This window comes from Ranitomeya variabilis, chromosome 6 (genome assembly GCF_051348905.1).
Source record: "Ranitomeya variabilis isolate aRanVar5 chromosome 6, aRanVar5.hap1, whole genome shotgun sequence".
In the NCBI taxonomy this organism is placed as follows: Eukaryota; Metazoa; Chordata; class Amphibia; order Anura; family Dendrobatidae; genus Ranitomeya; species Ranitomeya variabilis.
In genome coordinates this window covers 48,961,524-48,982,658 of record NC_135237.1, presented here as the reverse complement: position 1 = coordinate 48,982,658, position 21,135 = coordinate 48,961,524, and the positions used below count along the sequence as shown (strand labels likewise).

Below are 21,135 nucleotides of genomic sequence, written 5' to 3'. Positions count from 1 at the left end.
CGCAGAATCCATAAAACGAGTGTCCCACGCCGATCGGCTGCTCTCCGGCGATACACTGCCAGGAGCGAAGCTCCTAGCAGTGTATCGCGTACTGTTCCGGAGTTCAATGACTCCGGCGTCTCGGTTAACAGCAGTACAGCTGCGTTGAACTTTCCCACGCAGCACTGCCGTTAAGCGAGAGTGCCGGGGTCAATGACCGCCGGTAAACTCGCTCGCGCATGCGCAGTGACACACCGACAGGAACTATGGCTCCTGTCAGTGTGTTGCTGCAGCCGTGGAGAGCAGACATATCTCTGGATGTGTCTGTTCTCCATGGAAAATCTTGATACGTGGCACTTAAATATGTGGCAATTAAATACGTGACACGTGGCACTTATACGTGATACGTGTCACTTAAATACGTGGCACTGAAATACGTGATACGTGGCACTTTGATACGTGGCACGTGTCACTTAAATACGTGGCACTGAAATATGTGGCACGTGGCACTTTGATACGTGGCACGTGTCTCTTAAATACGTGGCACGTAAAGATGTGGCACGTGGCACTTTGATACGTGGCACGTGGCACTTTGATACGTGGCACTTTGATACGTGGCACGTGGCACTGAAATATGTGGCACGTGGCACTTTGATACGTGGCACGTGGCACTTTGATACGTGGCACTGAAATACGTGGCACGTGGCACTTTGATACGTGGCACGTGGCACTTTGATACGTGGCACGTGGCACTTTGATACGTGGCACTTTGATACGTGGCACTGAAATATGTGGCACGTGGCACTTTGATACGTGGCACGTGGCACTTTGATACGTGGCACGTGGCACTTTGATACGTGGCACTTTGATACGTGGCACGTGGCACTTTAATACGTGGCACTGAAATATGTGGCACGTGGCACTTTGATACGTGGCACGTGTCACTTAAATACGTGGCACTGAAATATGTGGGACACGTCGCACAAAAAAGTTACACGTAGTTTTTTTTGTGTCGACGGTCCGCCGAAGCACGACGCATCCGTCGCACGACGGATGCGACATGTGGCAATCCGTCGCAATGCGTCGCTAATGCAAGCCAATGGAGAAAAAACGCATCCTGCAAGCACTTTTGCAGGATGCGTTTTTTCTCCAACGACGCATTGCGACGGAAGCCAAAAAACGCTAGTGTGAAAGTAGCCTAACCCTAACCCTAGCCCTAACCCTAAATTTAGCCCCAACCCTAACTCTAACCCTAACCCTAATTTTAGCCCCAACTTGTCTTCTCCTGCCGGCCGGCAGATGGCAGCAGATGGCGGGCGCACTGCGCATGCGCCCGCCATGATGAAAAAGCCGGCTGGCAGGAGAAGACAGAAGAGGACCCAGGGACCCCGGGTGAGTATGATAGGGTCCCCGAATCCCCCTATTTCTCTGTCCTCTGATGTGCGATCACATCAGAGGACAGAGAAATAACTGATCGCTTTTTTTTTTTTTTTTTTGCGGTCGCCGGTAAACTGTTAATTACCGGCGATCGCAAAGCAGGGGTCGGTGCAAATCGACCCCGATCATGTTCTTTGGGGTCTCGGCTACCCCCGGCAGCCGAGACCCCAAAGAACATCCGGGTGCCGGGCGGCGGGCGCACTGCGCGTGCGCCCGCCATTTTTTCCCGGAAAAAAGATGGCGGCGCCCATGGGGAGACACGAGGAGCACCGGGGGAGGTAGGTAAGTATTGGGGGGCTATTGGGGGCCATCGGGGACCACATTTCTCTGTCCTCCGATGTGCGATCACATCGGAGGACAGAGAAATTAAACGGCAAATCGCGTTTTTTTTTTTTTGTTGCGACCGCCGGTAAACGGTTAATTACCGGCGATCGCAACTCGGGGGTCGGTAAAAACCCCCCGAATCATGTTCTCTGGGGTCTCGGCTACCCTCGGCAACCGAGACCCCAGAGAAAATCCGACTCTGGGGGGCGCTATTCACTTTTTCCACAGCGCCGTTAATTAACGGCGCTGTGGTTTAAGTACCCTTAGCGGCCGCCGTTAAAAGGCGTATCGGCAGTCGTTAAGGGGTTAAAGGCAAACATACTGGTAGAACATGGAAGACATCAAAGCATCAAGACCGGAAACTTCAAGCAATGTGTCTCCAAAACAGGAAATGCACAACAAAACAAATGAGGAATGAATGGGAGGAAACTGGAGCCAACGTCTGTGACCGAACTGTAAGAAACCGCCTAAAGGAAATGGGATTTATATACAGAAAAGCTAAACGAAAGCCATCATTAACACCTAAACAGAAAAAAACAAGGTTACAATGGGCTAAGGAAAAGCAATTGTGGACTGTGGACGACTGGATGAAAGTCATATTCAGTGATGAATCGCGAATCTGCATTGGGCAAGGTGATGATGCTGGAACGTTTGTTTGGTGCTGTTCCAATGAGATTTATAAAGATGACTGCCTGAAGAGAACATGCAAATTTCCACAGTCATTGATGATATGGGAATGTATGTCAGGTAAAGGCACTGGGGAGATGGCTGTCATTACATCTTCAATAAATGCACAAGTTTATGTTGATATTTTGGACACTTTTCTTATCCCATCAATTGAAAGGATGTTTGGGGATGATGAAATCATTCTTCAAGATGATAATGCATCCTGCCATCGAGCAGAAACTGTGCAAACATTCCTTGAAAATAGACACATAAGGTCATTGTCATGGCCGGCAAATAGTCCGGATCTCTATCCAATGGAAAATCTTTGGTGGAAGTTTAAGAAAATGGTCCATGACAAGGCTCCAACCTGCAAAGCTGATCTGGCAACAACAATCAGAGAAAGTTGGAGCCAGATTGATGGAAAGTCCTGTTTGACAATCATTAAGTCCATGCCTCAGAGACGGCAAGCTGTAATAAAAGCCAGAGGTGGTGCAACAAAATACTAGTGATGTTTTGAAGTGTTTTTTGTTCATTTGTCATGATTCCATAATTTTTCCTCAGAATTGAGTGATTCCATAATTTTTACCCTATGCTTGGTTAAAAAAATGTAACCATTACTGACTACCACATTTTTTGTTCTTGATTTCTTTTACTGTTTCTTAAAGCCAGAAAGTTGCCATTGGAAATGACTTTAGTTTTGTGCCATGTCTGTGATCTGCTTTTTTTTCTACCAAATTAAAAACTGAATGAACATCCTCCAAGGCCGGTGATTCCATAATTTTTGAAAGGGGTTGTAGTCACTTACAATATTCCATACCTTTTCTTCTTTAGCCAAATGACATATCCAGATTGCAAGAGAAGGTTGTAGCACCTGGAGGAAGCCTACAAGAACAAGGTCGGTACATGCAAATCTTATGCCGATGTCGCCCAGCACATCAGCCCTAGAGCTACAGGGCAGCAGCGCCAGCCACAGACATCACCCAAGAAAATCCAAGTTAATAGAAGCCAGCAGATTGCATTGGCAAAATAGTTGAACAGAAGACTGTACATAAAAAAAGCAACCTGGCGTTACTCATAGGAAATGAATCCCAGCTATTGACCAATAAGCGAGGCCACCACAACAGACGTGGAGCGGATCCTTAACTCGGCGTGGAGCCGTGCAGCGAGCCAGCACAGCTCAAGGGCAAAGGATATCAGATCATCAGGAATGATTCCATTTTTGGAACAGGTGAAGTTACAATGTGTCAAATCTATTATGGGGAGAGATACAAGTAATGTCTCAGAGGAGCTGTAGGCAGCGATACGTGTAACCAGTTATTCGCATGTTGTACAAGCACAATCAATACCATATTGCTTCTCTTCTAAGATGTGGTTAAATAAAAGCGGCAGAGAAGATCAAATGAAGAGCGAGACGCTGCCGTCTCAGACACAGACTGTTTCCTGTCTCGTCCATGACTTAAAGGTTTTAGAGTCCAAGATCTCAGGAGCAGAGGATGAATCAGATACCAAGAACAGTAAAGCCCAACTGGTCCAAAAATACTGGAAGGTTTCTGCCGAACCCAGTTCTCCCACCAACCACACGGGCTGGCATTACGCTGCTTGTACAAAACAAAACAGGACGTTTAACCCTTTTGTATTACACCTGATGAAGACCCTCACTCAGGGTTGAAACATGAATATACATCTTTTGTTATGTATGTTTGTAGTTTTATTTTTTTTAATCAGCTTTCTTTCTTTGTAGAATTTAGCTGTTAGGATATATTGTAATCTTCTACCATTTATTAACACATCATTCCTAGATCTAAAATTATGAGCTGATTAATTTCTTAATAGGAACCAGGGTATTGTTTTTCTGATACAAAGAACAAATCCCCAGCATCATCTTAAGATTCAGCCTCCTCCACTAAGGGGGCACGAGATACTGCAGACTGTTAAACATAAAAATGATTACAGACTTTACAGTATAAGCCAAGCACTATGAAGACCGAGTGATTAAGGCTGAGAGAAGGTAAAAGCTGGTTCAACATAAGAAAGATCACACTATTCATACCTATGAACAACATTGAATGCTTTCGTGCAAACTTGAGACCTTCGTTTCGGTCGACTTCTCGGTTATCCTGCAGAACGAAAAAAGTAATATTAGCGACGCAAAACACAACAAAATACAAAATGTGTTTGGATACGTCCTATTAATCCAATTAATGGTGGAGTCAATTTTTGCCTTAAAGAGGACCTGTCTCTTGCTCAAAAAAAAAAAAAAAAAATGCGTTAAATACCTTGTAAAATAAAATCCCTGAACTCTCCTGATTCTACTACAGATTTCTTTTTTACGCTGTATATTTTATATGTATGCACTTTATTCCATTGCAGAGATATTAACACTTGTTTCTTCTGGAGCACACTATGTGAAATCTCTGCTCTGAAGCACAACTGGGCGTTTCTTCAGAGTCATCTTGGGGGCGTGCGCTTTCATCCCTCCCTCCCAACCACTGCCAATCACAGATCAGCTGATCTAGCAGTCTATCAGTCTCAGATGCTGATGAGCTGTGATTGGCTGGGAGGGAGGGAGTGAAAGCGCATGTCCCCAGAGAAGACTGAAAAAACTCCCAGTTGGACAGCGAAGAAGAGATTTCACATAGTGCGCTCCAAAAGCAACAAATGTGAACATCTCTGCAAACGTAACGTAGCACAAAACAGAAGTCGCAAATCTCAGGGATTTTTACATGTTTAACTAGTTCTTATTTTGAGCACCAGAGATCCTTTAAAAAAAACCCTCAAACACACGCACTACATATATTAATGATCCATCCTGAAGACAGGTCATCAATATCTGCCACCCCACCGATCAACTGTTAGTAGCTCTGGCTGAATGTAAGCAGTGAACTGAGCCAGAACCACTGGCCGATTGCTGGGGCTACGGGAATCCCCACTGATCTCATACTGATGACTGATCCTATTGATAGGGCACCAATATATCAGTAAGAGACAGTTTTGAGTTTTTTTTATAATGGCACAAAAAATTTAAAAAAATGTTGCATTTATCTGGAAGTATAACTTAGGATGTGCTTCCATTCATTCACGTCCTATCACGCTCAGTGCTGCTGACGTCACACCCCCACTAGTCCTATGAACCCGAATGTGCTCGTTACCATGAGATCTTGGGTAAGATCTTTACAACTTCTATTAGTAATATTCAGAACATTATTTTTGTGGGGTTCTACATTTTAAACAATTCTCTGGGTGAGACATTTTGTTTAAATATCCTTTTTTACTCGTCACCTTGTCTATCTTGTTTCCTACGAGCATTTTTACTATGTCATTTCTTGTGCAATACGTCTCCAGCTCGTTTAACCAGTTGTCCAGCTTCACAAATGTGTCTCTTCTCGTGACGTCATATACTAAAAAGACAAAACGGGTATAAAATCAAAGCAAGTCAATTTACTATCATACGGTATAGACAGTATTATGTATTTTATTGCAGACAAATATGGATTATACATACTAATCTATTCCTCAACTCTGTGGAGAGATTTATCGAGCTAAATGTGGCAGAAATCTGCACAAAATCTGCGACTTGCACCATATTTATTGTGTTTTAGACACAATTATTTATTGTGTTTCAGCACCTTGACATTGCACATAGCCTCACGGGAAAGGGGTGCGATTTATTGGAAAAAGGGCAAGCCTAAAATGCGACACTGTGCTCCAAGATTTTGGTGCACATTTCTGGCACAAAGTCAACTACAAAAAAAAAAAAAAAAAAGTTAGATAGTCTGAAAATTTGCCAGAAATCTCAGTGATAAATCTTTCCAGACTCATTTTGCGCTCTCTCAAATTCAGAAAGATTGCAAAAAAAAATCTGCCCCATTGTGTGGTCTTGTAACATCAGATGGAACGTAATATATCCATAATAAAACTGCATGTGAACAAAAATTTCAGTATGCAGAAATCAGATTCTTTAATAAAGGCCAATCAGTTATATTTAACCACCAAAATAAAATCAAGATTCATTTTAATGAAATTAATTCAGATTTTTAAGCTTTTATTCATGCAGTGAAAGAGGGATTTTTGTGTACTCACCGTAAAATCCTTTTCTCCGAGCCAATCATTGGGGGACACAGACCGTGGGTGTTATGCTGCTTGCCACTAGGAGGACACTAAGTGATACAAAGAAAGTTAGCTCCTCCCCTGCAGTATACACCCTCCTGCTGGCCCTCAGCTAACCAGTTTGGTGCAAAAAGCAGTAGGAGATCAGTAACAACATATTAGCTTACAGCATGTCATATTATATATGAGAGTATAGCATATCGGATTATAAAAACAAGCATAAGCCAATACCAGGGTGGGAGCTGTGTCCCCCAATGATTGGCTCGGAGAAAAGGATTTTACGGTGAGTACACAAAAATCCCTCTTTCTCCTTCGCCTCATTGGGGGACACAGACCGTGGGACGTACCAAAGCAGTCCCTGGGTGGGGACAACGTCAGATCAGGCCCTGTGTAACTGCTACTTACAAGTGCGCCACCGCGGCCTGCAGAGTCCGCCTGCCCAGAGTCACATCTGTGGAAGTCTGGGAATTATAATGCTTCAAGAATGCATGCGGACTGGACGAATCCGCAAGCTTGCAGGCGTGTCTTGTTGACGCCTGGTGCCTAGAACCCACGATAGACAGGGAGATAGGCTGTTGTTATCTAACACGGAAGGACTCCTGGATGGTGAAAAGAATACACCAGGCTAAATGGCCGATGAAGACGGCCAAACCCTTCCTGTAAACGTCAGGAAGCCTTCCTCTTGCCGTTAGGAAACCCAAGATACAGTGTCCAACCTTCGGAAGGACGCCGTCCTCAAGACGTAGCTACTCAAAGCACTCGCTTCGTTCGGAATATGGGGAACTCATTCCATTTTGTGGACTGGTGCCAAAAGAGATGAGGGAAGAACTATGCCCTCATGACAGTAGAAATACAATACCACCTTGGTAACTAGGGACGGGGAAGGCCTGAGGACAACCTTGCCTTGAAGGAAATAAGGGAAAAAAGTCTGAAAAGACCCGTTAGCACCGAAGACTCGTCAGGATGAGGATATCGCCGAGAAAAAAAGAGGGCGACCTTCCCTAATAGAATAGATCCCAATGATCTAACGGTATGCAATAGGGAAGAACTACATGTGAAAACATCCTGCGAGGTGGTCCCTACTTGCAGTTTTGTTGCAGAAAGACAGAAAGCTATCAGCTCCGCAAGCGAACTGACGTGGTCAGTGCGGATTTCCGAGGATCACTGGGGCCCTTTCTGCTTCTGAAAAGCTTTCGGAAGTGGAAACTGGTACCACGGAATAACCAGAGCATGCAGTGCGATGGCTCTTGGATCTCGAGGCCGAACAACAAACTCGAGTACACAGGCGATCAGTCAGGACGCCATCCGAACTACAACTGTAGAGCTCCAGTGAAGGCAGGTCTGATGGAAGACTTCCGGGTGAAGTTCCCACTCACTTGAGGTGAAACCCTGACGGCTAAATATGTTCGCAGCCCAGAGTTCTACTCCTGGGATATGTACTGCCAAGATCACCGAGTGATAGATCTCGGCCCATGTGAGGTACCTTGGCCATGGTGCTTGAATGTGGGTACTCGCTAGATGATTGACGTATGACACAGCCGTGGCGTTGTCCAATTGAAATCGGATGGGTTGACCCGCCATAAGGTAGTGGACCTACTATAGGACTACCTTTGAGATCTCCAGAGCAATGATCGGGAGAAGAGGACTGGCATTGGAAGTTACTAGTAACCATGGAACCGGGAGAAAAAACCCTGGATGAAGAAGGAGCTCAGAGACTATCGTCTGAAAGGCTGCTTGACTTGCTGAAAACTAACGGAGCGAAGGAAACTGCTTCCATTGTCGTCTCCGTTTTTTTTTTTTTTTTTTTTTTTTTTTTAGAACCCTCCCAGCAAATCGAATGAAATGAGGGGATGAGTGAGCAAGAGCGCGAGCTCCCTGTTGAAAAACCATGACCCTGTCTGGAGGGAAATTTACCACCCTTCTGGAAGAGTACCGGAGCATCCTCAAAAAGGATATCTGCTGGGCTGGAAATGAGAAGTTGTCTAAGTCTAGCCACCAGCCCAGGTGAGAGGGTATATCAAGTGATATAGACGACTTAGCGTAGTCCTGCAAGGGCGGGTAAACAGTCGGCCAAACAGGGCAGGACGGCCACGCCTCTATGCAAGATGACAGCCGCCATGACCCTTGCGAACACTCTGGGTGCGGTAGCAAGGCCGAAGGACAAGGTCGTTACTTAATTGCTGTTCACGAATGGAAAAGCAAAGGAATTTTTGAAAAGGTTAGGCATCCCGAATGTCGATGGATGTCAGAAACTGCACCTTTTTTGTTGAAGTAATGGCTGAGCGGAGGAACTCCATTCGAAGAAGAAGAACCTTGTGAAAAAATTGTTAGAAGTCTGAGGTCCGGGATCGGTCCTACTTCTCGTTCCCCTTTTAGGAACCAAGATCCCTTAGATCTAGACTGTCCTGGACAACCCTTTCACTGTTGGTCGGGGCTGTAGGAACGTACGATCCTTCGTTAGTCTCCCGCTCAAAAATTTGATTGACCAGCTGAACTGTCTTCATGAAAGGGGTACTGGTGTGAATCAAAGTAGTTAAGGTCTCCAGGCAGGAGACCGTTGCTCTAGCAATCCATGCGGCGGCTAGGGAGGGTAGAGGGCTGGACCCGTAGCCGCAAAACGGAACAAACCAGATTTGCTATTTGACAGATTGTGGCATTTTTAATTGAGGACATATCGGGCAGGGATACTGGTAGGTAAACCACAGGAGATTGTACCCGGTTAATCTGCCGAGTGGCAGAATGCGCCGCTGCTTCCAGCAGGTCATTGCAGAGTTAAAAATTAGGAGCCTCGATCCACCATCCTCTTAACAGGGAAGTGGAGAGGGAACATTCGCCTTCTTGCATCTTCTGTTAAATAGTGGTGATGCAGAGGGGGGGGCTCAGACGCCCGAAAAAGGGTGCCTCTGTACATCCACAGAGTTCAGGTCTCCGGGTGGACAGGACAGGTTGTCTGGCGTTAGGCCTGGATGCAGAAGAGAATACCTGGAAGCGACCTTCATGTGCCCGTCTGTTGATGGTGTGGGGAGACCGGCGCCCTTTAAAGTGCCTGTCACCCTTAAAAATCAGACCAGACATAGCGTCCCACGTAGAGGCTTCTATCCAGTGAATCGCATATCCGGACTCGATGGCAAAAGCTCTACGAGGGAGTTTAGACTGAGGGAACTAATTACACTGGGATAAACTTCAGCGGAAGAGGGCTCCTCATTCATGACCAGTTTCGGATTGGTCATGTGCCTTTAAGACCAGGGAATACTGGTCGTGTGCCCTTAAGACCAGGGAATACTGGTCGTGTGCCCTTAAGACCAGGGAATACTGGTCGTGTGCCCTTAAGACCAGGGAATACTGGTCCCGTGCCCTTAAGACCAGGGAATACTGGTCCCGTGCCCTTAAGACCAGGGAATACTGGTCCCGTGCCCTTAAGACCAGGGAATACTGGTCCCGTGCCCTTAAGACCAGGGAATACTGGTCCCGTGCCCTTAAGACCAGGGAATACTGGTCCCGTGCCCTTAAGACCAGGGAATACTGGTCCCGTGCCCTTAAGACCAGGGAATACTGGTCCCGTGCCCTTAAGACCAGGGAATACTGGTCCCGTGCCCTTAAGACCAGGGAATACTGGTCCCGTGCCCTTAAGACCAGGGAATACTGGTCCCGTGCCCTTAAGACCAGGGAATACTGGTCCCGTGCCCTTAAGACCAGGGAATACTGGTCCCGTGCCCTTAAGACCAGGGAATACTGGTCCCGTGCCCTTAAGACCAGGGAATACTGGTCCCGTGCCCTTAAGACCAGGGAATACTGGTCCCGTGCCCTTAAGACCAGGGAATACTGGTCCCGTGCCCTTAAGACCAGGGAATACTGGTCCCGTGCCTTTAAGACCAGAGAATACTGGTCACGTGCCTTTAAGACCAGAGAATACTGGTCACGTGCCTTTAAGACCAGAGAATACTGGTCACGTGCCTTTAAGACCAGGAATACTGGTCATGCGGGTTTAGGTAAAATCTCAAAGCGAGCGAGAAGCGTCAATTCAGGGGGCGGAGCCACAGGCATGACGTGGGCGGAGCCTCGAGACTTCCATGAATAGGCCCAAGCCGGGGCGTAAATTTCTGCAGCCGGCGCCAGCGTAGAAGTAAGGGGTGGTCACGCCCGTTGCTCGAGAAAATTGAGCGCTTCTGCGGATGTCGGGTATTGCAGCGTGGATGGGCGTTACCTCAGGTGCAGAGATAGAGGGATAAACCTCAATCCATCATCCCTTTTGTTAGGGAGGTGGAGAGGAACCGTCCGCCTCCTTGTGCCATCCGCTTTCACAGTGGTGGGACAGTGGGGGCTGCCCGGACCATGGAGAGGGGCTTCTGTACATCCACGAAGTTCAGCCCATCGGGACCGTGAAGGCATCTTCGCCCCTGAAGGGGATTTCAACTGCGGCCTAGTCCGGCTGAAAAAGCCGGGGACTAAATTTATGGAGCCTGCCGGTGGAGCGCGTCGGCGGGCCGCGCGCCGAATGATTGCCGCTGGCGTACCGGCCAGTGGCACCCCCAGGACCGCATCTTCCACGCAGGCAGCGTGAGGAAGAATGGCCCCCGAGAACTGCAGGGTGCCTCTCGTCCCAGACGAGAAGCGCCGATATAGGGGGCGGGGTTACGGCCGTGGGAGGGATCTGCTCACTGCGGCCTACTCCAGCTGAAAAGCCGGGGACTAAATTTCCGGCCTGCCTGGCGATGCGCGGCGGCCGCAACGGAGCGACGCTAACCGCCGCAGTTCCCCGACCGCCGGTGCCTCTCCCCAGGGACTCTGCCGCAAGTACCGCCGGTGCCTGCCCCATAGAGACCACTGCGGCCTACTCCGGCTGAAAAGCCGGGGACTAAATTTCTGGCCTGCCCGGCGGTGTGCGGCGGCGCGGCCGCAAAGCGATCCGGAGCGCAGGAGGGGAACTCCTGATGTACTCACAGTCCGGTAATGCAGGTCCCCCTGTCCCTGCGCGCTCCATCCATCCTGTCATCCTCTTCTGTAATCCCTTTTGTGCAACGCCATGTGATGTGGGCCTTGTATGTCGGGCCCCCGGAGAGGAACATTAGAGCAGGCTCTATGTGCTCGCCGTCTTGCAGGGGAAAGGGAGATCGGGACCAAAGATGGAAACCCGTCGCCCCAGTAAAAATTGGCGTGCTCCAGCATCGCAGGAGAGGGACGGGGAGGTATACTCGCCGTGCTCGCCTGTTGCTGGTTCGGGGGAGAGCGGGCCCTATAAAAGGGATCCGTCGCCCCCTTCACTCCGTTGAATAAAAAATAAAAATTTACAGAAAAATTAAAATTAAAATAAGAAAGTTGGGGTCTGAAAACAGACCCAAGTGCCTCCTACAGACACTAAGCAAGAACTGGGTTAGCTGAGAGCCAGCAGGAGGGTGTATACTGCAGGGGAGGAGATCACTTTCTTTGTATCACTTAGTGTCCTCCTAGTGGCAAGCAGCATAACACCCACGGTCTGTGTCCCCCAATGAGGCGAAGGAGAAATAATGATGATAGTATTTGAATGCGAGTCACAAAATTACAGACATATTCCAGCATTTTAGCAGCATATTCTTCTACAGTTTGGAGGTGACCACTGCCGCCATAGATGATGCTGGACTGATCCAGAAGGCTCAACTCTCCTCCCAAAATTCTATCTTTGGTCAGTAAATCGTTAACAGTAACATTTAGTAATATTCTTACCCAATATAACCCCTTGTGCACCTCTGTAGTAGCTGGGAGTCAGTGTTCTGAACCGCTCCTGTCCGGCAGTGTCCTGCAGACAAACCACATATTACATGGTGATACAGAGCCCGAAATACGCTGCGCTATAGCACCACCTAGTGGGCAAACAAGAGAACACAACCCAAAGACACAAAACCGGAAAATCAAAACTGCATCAAGCGGTGACTGTAAATTAAACCATTGTGGTCACAGCAACTCCTGTATACTGCATCAAGGGTCCTGAAAACACCGCCCCATTTCCTCATCATAACCCACTCACACACAATACGTGTGACCTCCACCCCCAGGGGATAACTGTGACTGTACACTTTTGATGTTTGGTCACTATACCCAATGTGCTCTTGTGCTGCTGCCGCCTTCATCTGTTAGTTCCGTGTCTCTTTTTTTTTTTTTTTTTTTTACAAAATGACCACAGAAGTGGCGGGGGGAGTACTGGGGAAAATCTAAACCACATCTGCCAGACCTTCTCTGCAGGTTGGACACAGCATCATGGTTATCAGCACCGGTCCAAACCACAGCACAGAGGAAAGGCAAGGAAGGCATTGGTCTCACAGGGGATGGGGGATCTGTAATATAACCGGACGTCTGTCCTTCTGTCCGAAAACTCCGGCGCATGCGCACTACGGCATCATTATCTACAGGACGTTGGTTGGAGTAGCAGCTTCACCAGGGGTTGGGGAAAAAGAAAAAAAAGTGAAAGAAAAAAAGAGAAAGAAAAAAAAGAGAAAGAAAAAAAAGAAAGAAAACAAAGAGAAAGAAAACAAAGAGAAAGAAAACAAAGAGAAAGAAAACAAAGAGAAAGAAAACAAAGAGAAAGAAAACAAAGAGAAAGAAAACAAAGAGAAAGAAAACAAAGAGAAAGAAAAAAAAGAGAAAGAAAAAAAAGAGAAAGAAAAAAAAGAGAAAGAAAAAAAAGAGAAAGAAAAAAAAGAAAGAAAAAAAAAAGAGAAAGAAAAATAGGGATTTTTATGTACTCACCATAAAATCCTTCTCTCCGAGCCAATCATTGGGGAACACAGACTGTGGCAGAACCGTAGAGTGCGCACGCTTTCCTCGGCGCTGAATCCCAGTCCGATCTCTCCCGGAAGCTGTGCCTGTCAGCATGTGAATATCCCACTGCAGAGGTCCACCGCTAACTCTGAGCCAGCTGGGTGGACCAAGATGGCCACCGGGAGAGCGTTCCCGTGGCCGGACGAGAAGTGCCAGAAAAGCAGGCGGAGCCGCCTTAGCGCGCCATAGTGAGGGCGCGGCTTCTGGGAGAGATCGGACTGGGTTTCAGCCCCGAGGAAAGCGCGCGCACTCTACTGTTCTGCCACAGTCTGTGTCCCCAATGAGGCGAAGGAGAAAGAGAAAGAAAAAAAAAAAGAAAAAAAGAAAAAAAGAGAAAGGAAGGAAGAAAGAAAGATTGGAAAAATGAAAGAACGAGAAAGAAAGTAAAATGTACTTCTATAAATGCTCGTCACCCAGGTGTAGAACGTGCCCAATCAATTAAAAAGAAAAAAATATATATATATATATATATTACATACACACACACATATATACATACACATACATACACTAGATGGTGGCCCGATTCTAACGCATCGGGTATCCTAGAATACGTAGAATATGCATGTCCACGTAGTATATTGCCCGCAGCCAATTAGTAAACAGCACAGAGCCACGTATATTGCACCGCCCACGTAGTATATTGCACCGCCCACGTAGTATATTGCACCGCCCACGTAGTATATTGCCCAGTCACGTAGTATACTGCCCAGTCACGTAGTATATTGCCCAGCCACGTAGTATATTGCACAGCCCACGTAGTATATTGCACAGCCCACGTAGTATATTGCACAGCCCACGTAGTATACTGCCCAGTCACGTAGTATACTGCCCAGTCACGTAGTATACTGCCCAGTCACGTAGTATACTGCCCAGTCACGTAGTATATTGCCCAGTCACGTAGTATATTGCCCAGTCACGTAGTATATTGCCCAGTCACGTAGTATATTGCCCAGTCACGTAGTATATTGCCCAGTCACGTAGTATATTGCCCAGCCACGTAGTATATTGCCCAGCCACGTAGTATATTGCACAGCCCACGTAGTATATTGCACAGCCCACGTAGTATATTGGCCAGCCACGTAGTATATTGGCCAGCCACGTAGTATATTGGCCAGTCATGTAGTATATTGGCCAGTCACGTAGTATATTGCCTAGCCACACATGTCACAGGTTAAAAAATAAACATATACTCACCTTCCCGAGGGTACCCTTGTAGTTCTGTCGCCTGTGTGCGGTGCAGGCGGCAGCTTGCGGTCCCAGGGTGTGATGACGTCGCAGTCACATGACAGTGACGTCATGGCAGGTCCTTCTCGCGCAGGGTTTGTGATGACGTCACGGTCACCCTTAGCACCGAAACCTGCCGCTTGCATGGACCGGTCACTGGAGCGTCGCGAGGAGTGGGAAAGGCGGCGGAAGGTGGGTATATAATGATTTTTAATTTTTTTTATTATTTTTAACATTAGATGTTTTTACTATTGAGGCTGCATAGGCAGCGTCAATAGTAAAAACTTGGTCACACAGGGTTAATAGCGGCGGTAACGGAGTGAGTTACCCGCGGCATAATGCGGTCCGTTACCGCTGGCATTAACCCTGTGTGAGCGGTGACTGGAGGGGAGTATGGAGCGGGCACTGACTGCGGGGAGTATGGAGCGGGCGCCGGGCACTGACTGCAGGGGAGTAGGGAGGGACTAATCGGACTGTGGCCGTCGCTGATTGGTCGCAGCAGCCATGACAGGCAGCTGGCGAGACCAATCAGCAACTTGGATTCCTTGACAGACAGAGGCCATGACCAATGAATATCCGTGACAGAAAGAAAGAAGGACAGACAGAAAGATGCAAGTGACCCTTAGAATACATACATACATACCAGGCTGGGGCCCAGGATATGGGACATATACCAGGATGGGGCTATATATCAAGATAGTTGGAAGGGAGGGGCCCAGTCCAAATCTTACATCAGGGCCCATTAGACTGCAGTTACTCCACTGCCTGAAGCTCGGGCACATGTGAGTATTCATAGTTTGCCTCTCAAAATGTCATGAGGACTTGACTGCGCCTGCGCTGCCCCAGGGAATGACCTCGCCTGTGCGAGATCTCCACAGGGCAATGCAGGTCACTCAGTGACCAGAGGACAGTGGTGGCGATAGAGGGAAAGGCTGGAGAGCTTTATAGCAGGGACAAAGTGATTACTCAGGAATGGAATAAAGGTACCGTTACACTAAGCAACGCTCCAGCGATATAGACAACGATCCGACCTAAACTAGATCGCTGGAGCATCGCTGTTTAGGTCGCTGTAGAGACGTCAAACACAGCAGCTCCAGAACGATGCAGGAGCGATCCTGTGACGTAACGGCGACTCACTTATCGTTCAAGCTCCATGTAAAAACATTGCTGACATCGTTGCTTTTGCTATCAAACATGACGATACACGCCGATCTAGCGACCAAATAAAGTTCTGGACTTCTAGCTCCGACCAGCGATATCACAGCGGGATCCAGATCGCTGCTGCGTGTCAAACTCAATGAGATCGCTAACCAGGACGCTGCATCGTCACGGATCGTTGTCGTTCTCGTTGGAAAGTTGTTTAGTGTGAAGGTACCTTAAGAGATTGAAAAGTCACAAGGTGCAGATTTAATCTGCATTACAGCGACCTAACACAGATTAGATCAGTTAGGGGGGTGCGGAAACCTACTGACAGGTTCCCTTTAAGAAAACTTATTACACTTCAGAGAGATATTTTAGATGTTTTGAAAGATTAGACTTTTTTTGTTTAAGAGAAGAGCAGCTCTCACCTAAATGAATGTGTCCCCCTTACTTAATAGTGGTGGGATAGAGGGGGGACCTCAGTATCAGAACTCCCACAAATCACGACTTCTCATTTGCCTCTATGACGTCATCGGTTTCTCAGAAAGTACAGGTACAGTCTAAATCTCGATGTAAACCAACCGCACAACTCACTTTTTCCTATTTTATGGGGGGTCATGCTCTGAAAGTTATTTCACTTCTACAATAAAATAGTAATTCCTGGCTTTAGATTTTACACAGTAGTTATACAGAGTGCAATATACTTCACCAGATACAGTTACACCATTTTATTTAATTAGTCTGAAATATTTTCTTTGAAAAAAAAAAAAAAAAAAAAAGAATGATCCGTTTTCTTACACGACAGAAAAGATTTATTAAACTACAGTCGGTTTTGCCATGTGGATTTAAGACTTATACAGGATGTAAAGACCCCGCCAACCAGAAATGTATTCCTGGGTTCCAAATTAGCCTCTATGCACTACAGAGCCCAGCGAGGACACCGATGCCGGGAGCCTGCATGGTAGCGGACACTTCAGAAATCATTCCTGATCTCCTGAAGTGTGGACTCGGGTCAACATGAAAGACACAACTTGCTTCCAGAAAAATAACATTATTCCATTTGTAATGGTGATGGTACTGCCTTTCGCACTGTCTTTTAAAACTGATGTAGGCACAGATAGTACTGTTTCCTTGTTTCTGCCCTGTAAGTATTGTAGGTACATACAGTACTGCCTCCATCTCTCGCTCTGTAAATTATAAAGGCATATATAAAACTAGCCTCGTCTCGCTTTGTAAAGGATCTATGCACAGACAGTACTGCCTCCTTGGCTCTCCCAGCAAATTAAGTAGGCATAAATAGTACTGACTGGTAAGTAGACTTGTATAAATAGTATTGCTTCCCTCTCACCCCTGTAAATAATATAGCAATAGATAGAACTGTATCGCTTGACCTGTAAATTACAGTGGGTGAAATAAGTATTGAACACGTCACCAGTTTTCTAAGTCAATATACTTCTAATGGTGTCATTGACGTGACATTCTCACAAGATATCGGTAACAACCCATCCAATCCACACAGGAAAAGAATTCAAAACATAGATGTCCAGAAATTAAGTTATGTGTAATAATGAGAAATGGCACAAGGAAAAAGTATTGAGCACATGAAAAAAAAAGAGGTTAAAAAATCCATGGAAAGTGATGACACCATCTGAAATCTATCAGAAATCGGAAAGCAAACCTGACACTTACTGAAAAATAACATCAGCTGGTTCAACTGATGGCCTATAAATAGGTATCTCATTACCAAGGAGCCACATAAGAAACATCTCTTCATGGGTAAAACCAGTGAACTCAAGACCGTCGCAACCTCATTGTTCCAAAACATACTGATGGCACTGGTTACAGAAGAATTTCTAAACTACCGAAGGCTTCAGTGATCACTGTTGGCACCATAATCCGGAAGTGGAAATGACATCATTTCCCAATAAACCGGCCATGACCTGGTGCTCCCCACAACATTTCAGACAGAGGAGTGAAAAGCATTATCAGAAGAGTTGTATAAGAGACAATAACCAACTGTGGAGAGTTAAAGAAAGACCTGGAATCAGCAGATATAGTTACAACTGTAAGTAATGCACTCAACCTCCATGGCTTGTATGCACAAACACCACACATTGCTGAACAAAAAACAGGTTCAAGCGCGTTTAAAGTTTTGTCAACAACATTTAGACAAGCGTGTGATATACTGAGAATAAAATCTGGTCAGATGAGACGAAAAGTGAACTCTTTGGATGAAATAATACACACCATGTTTGTAGGCCAAAAGGCACTGCAGATCACCCCCAAAACACCATACCAACAGTGAAGTTTAGAGGTGGGAACATCATGGTGTGGGGCTGTTTTTCAGCATACAGCCCTGGCAAACTTCATATAACTTAAGGAAGGATGAATGGACAAATGTATTGAGACATTCTTGATAAAAAACAAAACAAAAAACTGCTGCCATCTACCAGGATGGCGAAGATGAAACGAGGGTGGACATTTCAGTAAGACAATTATCCCAAACACAGCCACAGAAACTCTCAATTGGTTTCAGAGAAAGAAAATAAAGCTGCTAGAATGGCCGAGCCGATCACCTGATGCAAATACAATAGAAAATGTATGGAAGGAACTAAAGCTCAGAATTCATAGAAGGAGCCCACGGGACCTTCAGGATGTGAAGAGTGTGGGAGAATGGGCCCAAATCACACCAGAGCAATGCATGCGACTAGTTTCTCCATATAGGAGGCGTCTTGAAGCTGTCCATCACCAACAAAGGCTTTTGTATGAAACTGTCAGTAAGAGTGTTCAAGACTTTTTCCATGTGTCATTTTCTCATTATTACACAATTTATAGACATCTATGGTTTGATTTCTTTGCCTGTGTGGATTGGATGTTACAGATCTCTGGTGAAAATTTCATTTCAACAGCACCTTTTGTGACGTGTTCAATAGTTCTTTCACCCACTAAATGTTGCATTGATAGTACTGCCTTCCTGTTTCTCTTTGTAAATGGTGAAGGCACAGATGGCACTATTACCCCGCAAATTATGTAAGCATGCATAGGACTGGCTCCATCTCTACCCTGTATGTGATGTAGGCATAGGTAGTACTGCCTTCCTTCCATTTGTACATTATACAAGCACAAAATACATACCCCAGTCTATCCCATTAATTTAAGAAGAAATAGAACTGTCTGTCTCTCTGTGGTAATTATGTAGAAATAGATAGTATTGCCTCCCTATGAATGACGAACATACAGTAATTGCTATCCTTTCCCTGTAGATAATATAGGCACATATAGTGGTGCCTCCCTGTAAATGATGTGGGCACAGATAGTACTGCCTCCACCACTCCCTGTAAACAATATATGCACAGATAGTAAAGCATTACCATCTAAGCCCACGTCATTTATCTGTATCTACAAAATTTTCAGGGAGGCAGTACCACCAGTGTTAACATCACTTATAAGAAGAGTCCGACATGCTCCACTATCTATGCCTGTATCATTTACAGGAAGATAATACTTACAAAGAGAATGAGGAAGGCAGTACTATCTGTGCAGTTACAAATAAATAAAAAGGACAAGAAAAAAAAGAAAAAGAAAAAATAGGGATTTTTGTGTACTCACCGTAAAATCCTTTTCTCCGAGCCATTCATTGGGGGACACAGACCATGGGTGTATGCTGCTGCCACCAGGAGGCTGACACTAAGTATTACAAAGAAAGTTAGCTCCTCCCCTGCAGTATACACCCCTCTGCTGGCTCCCAGCTAACCAGTTCGGTGCAAAAGCAGTAGGAGATCAATAACAACATATAAGTGTATAGCATGTCACATTATATATGAGAGTATAACATATCAAATGATAAAAACAAATACAACTAATAATAGGGAGGGAGCTGTGTCCCCCAATGAATGGCTCGGAGAAAAGGATTTTACGGTGAGTACACAAAAATCCCTATTTCTCCTTCGCCTCATTGGGGGACACAGACCATGGGACGTCCCAAAGCAGTCCCTGGGTGGGGACAACATCAGATCAGGCCGTGTAACCGCTACTTACAAGTGCGCCAAGGCGGCCTGCAAAGTCCGCCTGCCCAGACTCACATCTGTGGAAGTGTGTGAATTATAGTGCTTCAAGAATGCATGCGGACTGGAGGAATTCGCAAGCTTGCGGTCGTGCTTGCCGACGCCTGGTGCCTAGAGCCCTGAGACAGGGAGATAGGCTGACATCTAGCACGGAAGGACTCCTGGATGGTGAAAAGAATCCACCAGGCTAACGTGGCCGATGAACACGGCTAAACCCTTCCTGTGACCGTCGGGAAGCCTACTTACCATCGAGAAGCCCAAGCAAAGTGTCCAACCTTCGGAAGGACGCCGTCCTCGATACGTACCCACTTGGAGCACTCACTTCTTCCGGATTATGGAGAACCCATTCCATTGTGTGGACTGGAGCCGAAAGAGATGAGAGGACGATGCCCCTGCAACAGTGGGAATACAAAACCACCTTGGCAATGAGGGAAGGGGATGGCTTGAGGGCAACGATGCATTGATGGTAATAAGGAAAAAAGACTGAAAAGAACAGAGTGGCAAGCTCTGAAGACTCATCAGGATGACAAGAACGCAGAGAAAAAAGGTGAGTGACGTTCCCTGATAGTAAAGTCTTTCTGGATCGAAAAAGGAGTCTACTGTAAGATCCCCAGGACCATTAAGGTCCCCCAGATCTAACGGTATGCGGTAGGGAAGAACTACAGGTGAAGGCTCCCTGCGAGAAGGTCCATATTTCCAGTTTTGACGAAATAAGACGGAGAAATACTAGTACCGCAAGCGAGAAAACCTGACATGGTCAGTGCGGGTCTCCCGGGATCACTGGGGGCCTTTTCTGCTTCCAAAAAGATCTCAGACGTAGTGGAAGAGGAGTTATGGAAATTGGTACCGTGGAAGAAACGGAGCATGCGCTGCGATGGACTTGGATCTTGAAGCCAAACCATGAACTGGAGTACATAGGCGTTCAGCTTGGACGCCATCCGACCTACATCTGGAGTACTCCAGTGAAGGCAGATGTGAAGGAAGACTTCCGAGTGAAGTTCCCACTCACTAGAGGAGAAAAACCCTGACGGCTGAATATGTCAGCCGCCCAGTGTTCTACTCCAGGGACATGTACTGTTGAGATCACCGAATGATAGATCTCGGCCCATCAGAGAGTGCGAGGTACCTCGGCCATGGCGCTTGACTGTGGGTACCTGCGAGATGATTGACGTATGGCACAGCCGTGGCATTATCCAAATTGAAGACGGATGGTTGACCCGCCTAAGGGCAGTGGACCTGCTGTAGGATTAGCCGTACTGTTCGGATCCCCAGAGAAATGATCGGGAGAAGAAGACGGGCATTGGTATCCCTAATAACCATTGGACCAGAAGAAGGCTCTGGATGAGGAAGGAGCTTAGAGACTACCTTTTGAAAGCCTGATTGACTTGCTGAAAACGAG

General features: G+C 46.5%; 1 protein-coding gene across 1 annotated transcript in view; it reads right to left on the bottom strand.

Moving 5' to 3' along the window:
• RAB18 (RAB18, member RAS oncogene family) overlaps positions 1 to 21,135 on the bottom strand; it is a 49,387-nt gene that overhangs the window by 14,968 nt on the left and 13,284 nt on the right. The window contains exons 4-6 of the mRNA XM_077268452.1: positions 12,214 to 12,286; positions 5,686 to 5,804; positions 4,457 to 4,523 (exon numbers count right to left, since the gene is read on the bottom strand). Of these exons, the coding sequence (XP_077124567.1) occupies positions 4,457 to 4,523; positions 5,686 to 5,804; positions 12,214 to 12,286 (259 nt within the window). The remainder of the gene's footprint in view (positions 1 to 4,456; positions 4,524 to 5,685; positions 5,805 to 12,213; positions 12,287 to 21,135) is intronic.